Source organism: Pseudorca crassidens, chromosome 1, assembly GCF_039906515.1.
Source record: "Pseudorca crassidens isolate mPseCra1 chromosome 1, mPseCra1.hap1, whole genome shotgun sequence".
NCBI lineage: Eukaryota > Metazoa > Chordata > Mammalia > Artiodactyla > Delphinidae > Pseudorca > Pseudorca crassidens.
The window spans coordinates 76,850,416-76,859,344 of NC_090296.1; the positions used below are offsets into that span (position 1 = coordinate 76,850,416).

General features: G+C 42.3%; 1 protein-coding gene across 1 annotated transcript; it reads right to left on the minus strand.

Moving 5' to 3' along the window:
• Positions 1 to 1,491: 1,491 nt before the first annotated feature.
• RNASE10 (ribonuclease A family member 10 (inactive)) lies at positions 1,492 to 3,013 on the minus strand. Its single transcript, XM_067747877.1, has one exon. It carries the CDS (start codon positions 3,011 to 3,013, stop codon positions 2,159 to 2,161), a length of 855 nt encoding a protein of 284 aa, XP_067603978.1. The 3' UTR covers positions 1,492 to 2,158.
• Positions 3,014 to 8,929: the final 5,916 nt, after the last annotated feature.

Consider the following 8,929-nt stretch of genomic DNA (forward strand, 5'->3'; position numbering starts at 1 on the left):
TGAAAATATTCTTTCACTAACTTTCTTGTTTTTCAAAGCAAAAGAAGAAAAGAGGTGCTGAGTGAGAATAAAATTCCCTCCAATCCCACTCATTCTACATCTATTGAGCACCTAATGTGACCATTATTCTACTTATTGGACATAATTTTTTTTTTTTTTTTTTTTTTTTTTGCGGTACGCGGGTCTCTCACTGTCGTGGCCTTTCCCGTTGCAGAGCACAGGCTCCTGACGCGCAGGCTCAGTGGCCATGGCTCACGGGCCCAGCCGCTCCGCGGCATGTGGGATCTTCCCAGACCGGGGCACAAACCCTCGTCCTCTGCATCGGCAGGCGGACTCTCAACCACTGCGCCACCAGGGAAGCCCTGGACATAATTTTTAAAAATAGTTCTCTGTTTCTCTCTCCTCATCACTCTCTTGACCCACCCTCGCTCTAACCCCCTATGCCAAACTCTTTATAGGACCAACATCTTCTTACCTGGCATGGCATAAGAGATCAGTGTTGGCTGAATGAATATCTAAAAGGATTCAGAGAAAGAACAGGGAGATCCCAAAGAGAAGAGGAAAAGGAGACCAGGAGAAAGAGGCGGGATGGGGGAGAAACAAAGGGAGGGAAAAGAAGATCAAAATGGCAGGTAGAATAAAGATGTAAAAAAAAAAAAAATCTAGAAACAATAAATGCTGGAGAGGGTGTGGAGAAAAGGGAAAACTCTTGCACTGCTGGTGGGAATGTGAATTGGTACAGCCACTATGGAGAACAGTATGGAGGTTCCTTAAAAAACTACAAATAGAACTAACATATGACCCAGCAATACCACTACTGGGCATATACTCTGAGAAAACCATAATTCAAAAAGAGTCATGTACCAAAATGTTTGTTGCAGCTCTATTTACAATAGCCAGGAGATGGAAACAACCTAAGTGTCCATCATTGGATGAATGGACAAAGAAAATGTGGCACATATATACAATGGAATATTACTCAGCCATAAAAAGAAATGAAATTGAGCTATTTGTAATGAGGTGGATGGGCCTAGAGTCTGTCATACAGAGTGAAGTAAGTCAGAAAGACAAAGACAAATACTGTATGCTAACACATATATATGGAATTTAAGAAAAAAACTGTCATGAAGAACCTAGGGGTAAGACAGGAATAAAGACACAGACCTCCTAGAGAATGGACTTGAGGATATGGGGAGCGGGAAGGGTAAGCTGTGACAAAGTGAGAGAGTGGCATGGACATATATACACTACCAAATGTAAAATAGATAGCTAGTGGGAAGCAGCCGCATAGCACAGGGAGATCAGCTTGGTGCTTTGTGACCACCTAGAGGGGTGGGATAGGGAGTGTGGGAGGGAGGGAGATGCAAGAGGGAAGGGATATGGGAACATAGGTATATGTGTAACTGATTCACTTTGTTATAAAGCAGAAACTAACACACCATTGTAAAGCAATTATACTCCAATAAAGATGTAAAAAAAAAATGGCAGGTAGTAAAAAAATGAGAGGAAAAAGAAAAGGGTTGAGAAGGGTCAAGAAAATGAGTGCTGTCTTTGCCCCAGGACATGTTTTATCTCAGTCTGCACCACCATGGCACCGTACCCGCAGACCCCTACAGCCAGGGGTTCGGGAAAAGAAACCTGATCCACATGGTTCTCCAGACGCAGTCACAGTTAGAATCACTTTAATTTACATCTGTAGCAGAGAAGTGCTACATGGAAAGCCCAGGAGGCTTATGTGATTGCCATAGAGGTTCATCGTGGGTAGCAGGGAAGGACGTGGGTAAAGGATGCATTAAACTATTGTAATCCACACCTAAAGGCCTCCAGACCAGGGCACAGACTGATAACCAGGATCATAGGAGAGACTAGAGCAGTTCTTCACTTATCTCTTTCCAGGGCAAGAGATAGACTCTAAGAGACAGAGAACCTACAGAGATTGGACATCATCACCCTATTCTACCACCTCTAATCCCAGGAAAAAAATGCAGGTTGGGTGAACCCCTAGGGCAAAGAAGATTTATATTTTCAAATAGGATAAAGAATAGGCCAGCCTCTCTTCCCAGAACCTTTTTTGCAGAATACCTAAGGACGAAAACAGCATGACAAAGAGGAAGTGGAAAGGAAGACAAAGATGAGAAGGTGCAGAAGAGAACTTACTTCATGGTCCAGATGCTACCTGGACTTTCATGTCACTACAGGATATAAAAATGTACTTTTCAAGAATGAAAGTTATGTAATTACAGTGAGGAGTGACTTGGCCTGGTTTGGATAACTTGCAGATTGTCAAATCAAAAGGACGGGAGCTTTTGTGACACTTGCCTCCCTTGAGGTCACAGGCAACAACAGGACTCTTACAGACAGCTTTGACTGCCTCTAGTTCCTCATGGATGAATATGTACCGGGGTATGCATGTGTGGTTGTGCGGCTTCATCTTCTGTGCCATCAGGGCATTGCATTCCCTGTCCATCAGGTCAGACCTCAGATAGTCTTTGTTGCTCTGAAAGAGAGCCTCAGCTCTGAGCATCTTGTTTCCTCCAACTTCATCTTCACTGACGGTGGTCTCTTCCAGTTGCACCACTTCTTTGTTGCTAAGGGTTTCTATGCTTCGAAGGGTGCCCACTCCCTCCCTAGTGGCTTCAGCCTTGTCATGTGAGTCACTGGACTGAAACTCATTCAGTAGCTGATCACTTTCCTCCAGGACTGCTGCGGCCATCTGAAGTCCCAGCCCCAGGCCTACCCCCAGGCCCAGCAGGAGCAGCAACATTATGAAAAAGATCTGCACCAGGGTCAGCTTCATTTTGCCTGGAGGGGAGGAGGGAAACAGAGGACTGACTTTGAAATGAAACTTGGCTCCAGTAGAGATCGTAGATTCCCCTAAACCCCGACAGCATAGTCTTTGGGGTCTCCTCTCCTTTCTCCACATTACCCCATTCCCCACCCAAGACAGAGATCCTTTCTCACTCTTTTCCCATTTCTCCTGTCCCTCCCACCACATTCCCTGTTGCTGTGGCATAATGTGTGGATTCTACAGAACTGGAAGATGACCTGGGAAGCAGTTCTGCAACTGGTTCACATATGGGGTATCAGTGGGGATAGTTGACATCAATTGATTCTTAAACAGAAATTCGTTCTAAATCACCAAAAAGAATGGGTAAGAGGACAAACAAGTACAGTGTCACACTTCCCTTGAGAGAAATTCTTATAGAAAGTCTTATTCTCAGTAAAGGATTAGAATTACCATAGGAGATCATCTCCCTATTTTTTCCCCAAATTAATTTTTGCTCATTCAATTATCTATTATTCTCCCTGTTACCCACCCTCCCCAAAAAAGATCAAAAGGAATAAGAAAAGTACTATAGTCCATTCTCACTCTTAAGCTGAGGCTGGCGGGGGGAGGGAGACGTGGGAGGATGCCCAATTTCACCTTGCTAAAACTACATCTTGTCATGCCAGATCCCTTCTACTACTATAGATCTCTTAGCACTCGGGTAATTCCTGCTGATTAGTTTTTGTACTCTTAGGGAGGACATGGAACAAGAATGAAACCAAAGAAAACCAAACAACTGACCTGCGAGGGTTCCCCTACTAATAGAGATCCTAAGGAAACTGAGGGAAAGAGCATGCATCTTTTTCCTGCAATGCCAGCCTCATGCCCCTATCAAAGAGAGACCTTCCCTACCAGAAAAGAATATTGCTATAAAGAACATTTTTGAGACAATTGATAATATGAGAATATTGTCGATGGAGTAGATAGGAATGTTATGTCAGTGTTTGATATAGGGAATCTGAAATTTGTGCTATAATTGTTTAAGAGAATATCTTTGTTCTTAGAAAAAGAACCCTGAAATATTAAGGTGCAAAGGGGCATGATTAGACGACTTACTCTCCAAGGTTCAAAATAAAGATCATATGGGGAATTCCCTGGCGGTCCAGTGGTTAGGACTCCACGCTCTCACTGCCAAGGGCCTGGGTTCAATCCCTGGTGGGGAGAACTAAAATCCCACAAGCTGGGCAGCACAGCCAAAAAATATATAGATAGATAGATAGATAGATAGATATAGATCATATGTATGCATGTGCATGTGTATTTACAGAGAAAGAAAAATTTTTTTAATAAGGGAAAGAAAATTTTTAAATATTGTGACTGATAAAGGATATTTAGGAGTTCTTTGTATTAATGTGGTAACTTTTCTTTAAAGTTGAAAATATTTCAGAAAAAAAAAATTTTTTTTTGGCCGCTCTGTACAGCTTGCGGGATCTTAGTTCCCCCACCAGGGAATGAACCCGGGCCCTCTGCAGTGAAAGCACAGAGTCTTATCCACTGGACTACCAGGGGATTCCCTCAAATTTTTTTAATTTTTAAAAAAGAGAATTTCCCATGTCGTTTCCTGGAGCACCAAACACCACTGTGACTTACCTACATACCTAAATAACTTCAAAGATGCCTGTGTCCTGTTTTCCAGGTTCTTCCCTCCCAGGTTTTCCTTCTCTCTGAGAAGTGCCCTGGATGCTGGTCTGCAGAAAAATGGTTATCCCCTTGTGCTCTATGTGCTCTTAAACCCAGACTTACTTCCCAAGCCCATTCCCACTCCCACTCTCCCTCCCCAGCTCTGAATAAACACACTCAGCCAATTGTCTTTTCTGCTCCCATGAGCACTTTGAAGTAAGGCTACTTGGACATTGAAACAGATCCAGACATCCAAGACAGGAAATGTTTCCAGTCTGGGAAACTGCAGACAGGTTTTTTTCCCAGTCAATTGTTTCACTCCTGAGTTACACCCACTATCCTGTGGTTTATAGCAGCCTGACCTTGCCCATAAATTTCAAGTTCATTTCCTTATATTCTCCATATGTGCTTCCTTTAAACTTTCCCCGTCACTTCTGAAATGTCAAGCTCTTTGGCTGTATTTGTGTCATCCCTCCAACATGGTTATTTTGCTTTTCGCATTTTAGAACTGTGTCATGGCTTCATCAGAAGATTTGGCGTACTTGAGTCGATGAATTTTTACATATCTTTACCTATCTTTACCCAGCCCTCCATTCTCCACTCCCTCTTTCCAACCCTCATCCAATAACTGCATATCAGGTTTTGGAAACCTGATAATTTAGTCCTAAATAAGAGAATATCGGGGACTTCCCTGGTGGTGCAGTGGTTAAGAATCCACTTGCCAATGAAGGGGACACGGGTTCAATCCCCGGTCTGGGAGGATCCCACGTGCCGCGGAGCAACTAAGCCAGTGCACCACACTACTGAGCCTGTGCTCTAGAGCCCGCGAGCCACAACTACTGAAGCCTGAGCGCCTAGAGCCCATGCTCCGCAACAAGAGAAGCCACCGCAATGATAAGCCAGAGCACGGCAACAAAGAGTAGCCCCCGCTCGTCACAAATAAAGAAAGCCAGCGCACAGCAATGAAGACCCAACACAGCCAAAAATCAATAAATAAAATAAATATTTTTTTTTTTAAAAAAGAGAGAGAATATCCCAAACAGTGCTCAGTCCCTATAGCCCAGGTGAGTAAAATCAGGAGGTTATAATGCCGCTTCTACTCATTTCTTTAGCTGAAAGTGACATCATGAGATAATATTTTTAAAGCACCCTGGAGATTATTAAAGCAGTATGAAAACCCTCTCTAGACCTAAACAGGGACCTTTAGGAGGATGATTTGCTTTGTCATTCAGGCAGAAGTTTTCAAACGGTGGTCTGCGAACAGCTTCTGTGATCTGCAAAGTCAATCAGGCTGAATTCTACAGTGCTGATGTGGATGACTTACAATAATAATAATAACAACAACTAACCGTTATTGAGCACTTATTTCATGCTGGGCTTTTATTGCATTTCACCCTCACAATTTGCTCCTGCTATCCCTCTTTGGTGTCCATTCTGCACATTCATTCTGACAAGGTCTGTACGCAACAAGAAGACAGAGTAAAGGGGCCTCTGCTGAACCCAGTAGCTGTCTGGAGTCAGCAGGGATAATATATCCAACTATACACACCAACTGCTTCTTTATAACTGGTTACTATTAGGGATTGTTTGAAATTAACCCTTGATTAAAAATGAAGAAAGGGCCTACATCTGTGGTCTAAGTATAACCTTTAAACTGGACAGGTTTTTATTCTTGTGTTTTTCATTTTCTAGGCTACAGTTTTCTCATCTTCTGGATTTGAATAATACTACCTCTTACTTCATAGGGATGTTGTGAATATTATATAACGCACTGCATGCGAAAGGATAAATGTATTAGCTACTGTTGTTATTGCTATTAATATTATGTAACAATTACCAACACATGCTCATTACCTGATCAATGCCGTTTTCCTGTTTAGAAATAGCATACTAAATGCTATCACTTATATGTGGAATCTCCAAATACAACAAACCAGTGAATATAACAAAAAGAAACAGACTCACAGATGTAGAGAACAAACTAGTGGTTACCAGAGGGGAGAGGGAATGGGGGAGGGGCAGGATTAAGAGATACAAACTATTATGTGTAAAATAAGCTACAAGGGTATATTGTAAATACAACACAGGGAATATGGCCAATGTTTTACGATAACTATAAATGGGTGTAACCTTTCAAAATTGTGAATTACTATATTGTACACCTGTAACTTATATAAGATTGTACACCAGTTATACTTCGATTTAAAAAAAAAGACATAGGGCTTCCCTGGTGGCACAGTGGTTGAGAGTCCGCCTGCTGGTGCAGGGAACACGGGTTCGTGCCCCGGTCCGGAAAGATCCCACATGCCGCAGAGCGGCTGGGCCCGTGAGCCATGGCCGCTGAGCCTGCGCGTCCGGAGCCTGTGCTCCGCAACGGGAGAGGCCACAACAGTGAAAGACCCGCGTACCGCAAAATAAATAAATAAATAAATTTTAAAAAGAGATAGCATACTAAGGACTACAGCTACCAACTTTACGCACTATTTCTCCTAGAAGAAGTCAAACAATATCCTAGAATCTCAAGGAATTAAGGCTCATATATGCTTCATTTTACAAATAAAGAAAGTGACTTGAAGTAGTTAATGTCTCAGATGCTACAAATAAGTAATGGCAGTTCTAATGTTAGAACTCTTGACATCTTGTTAAGCAAAATTTATACTAGATAGATAGATAGTGAGTAGATACATATAGAGAGATAGAGATAGAACAGATACTCTGATTAGAAAATTGACCATGAATCCATCTAAGATCTAGATTCTAAGTATAAGAGCTATTTCTCATTGTAAATTAATCTAAATTATGGACTTCCACTGTGGAATAGCAATGATTGGATTTTGCCTGAAACGCTTAGAAAAAATGAGCAAATGATATGAAACAATAGATTTTCAAGACATTGGACAGCAAGCAATGAAGGGCAGTGATCACTGAGAGACGGGAAACAAACAGGATGAGCTTCCTCCCTGCAGGGAGTTTCTAGGCCACTTGGCACAGACAGGGGAACCCAGGCAGGGTCTATCAGTCTCTCTGAGTTGAGGAGATGGAAGTGCAAGGAAACCAAGGCCACTAGAGTTCACTGCAGAGTACCAGAGGGGACAGGACTTCAGAGAAAGAGCTCCAGGGAGCCACATCAGAATGGCTAAAATTAAAAAGTAGTAACAACGTGGTCCTACTATATAGCACAGGGAACTATACTCAGTATCCTGTGATAAACCATAATGGAAGAGAATTTTTTAAAAAAAAAATGTCTATATGGGTATAACTGAGTCACTCTGCTGTACAGCAGAGATTGGCACATTGTAAATCAACTATGCTTCAATAAGCGCGTGCGCGCGCACACACACACACACACGCACGCACACACACGGAAGTAGTGACAATACCAAACACCGATAAGGATGCAAAGGAACTGGATCTCTCATACACTGCTGGTGGGAATTTAAAATGGTACAGTGACACTGGAAAACAGTTCGGCAGATTCTTAAAATATTAAACATATAATTATACAACCCTGCAATTGCACTCCTGGGCACTTATCCCAGAGAAACAAAAACATATGTCCACACAAAACCTGTACATGAATGTTCACAGCAGTTTTGTTCAGATTAGCCAAAAACTAGAAATAGCTCAATTATCTTTCAAGAGGTGAAGGACTGAACAAACTGTGGTGCTTGTATCCCGTGGAATATCTATACACCTGACAACCTGCGTAGAGCTCAAGGGCATTATTCTGAGTGGAAAATTCATAATATTAAATGGTCATTATTGTATAATTCCATTAATATAACATGGAGAACATAGTAATGTTTGCCAGGGGTTAGGATGGTAGGATAGGAATACAGATGTGACTATAAAGTTGTACTACAAGGCAGACCTTTATAGTGTTGAAATAGTTCTGGATCTTGATTGCAGTGGTGGTTACATGAATCTATACATGAAATAAAATGACACAGAACTACACACACACACACACAAACACACACACACACATTATGCTAATGTCAATTTCTTGGTTTTGATATGACACTATATATAGGTAAGATGTAGGGCTTCCCTGGTTGTCCAGTGGTTGAGAGTCCACCTGCCGATGCAGGGGACATGGGTTCGTGCCCCGGTCCGGGAAGATCCCACATGCAGTGGAGCGGCTGGGCCCGTGAGCCATGGCAGCTGAGCCTGCGCGTCTGGAGCCTGTGCTCCGCAACGGGAGAGGCCACAACAGTGAGAGGCTCGCATACCACAGAAAAAATAAAATAAAAGTTTTACATAATAACAAAGAGAAACACACACACAAGATCCTCATCAAGACTGTCATTTACATTTTGGTGTACATCCTTGCAGTCTCCTCCCATACCACCCAACCCTGTGTTGATGCTAAGTTCAACATGTCTATTAAAATTACACTTCAAGGTGTCAAATGGCAGTTGAACATAGTGAATACAGGAGTCAAGTTCAAAGGAGTCTGAGCTGCAGATATAAATTTAGGAG

What these genes read in the sequence shown, in the direction of transcription:
- RNASE10 (XM_067747877.1), bottom strand. Translation starts at nt 3,013, where the DNA reads ATGCCACAGCAACAGGGAATGTGGTGGGAGGGACAGGAGAAATGGGAA.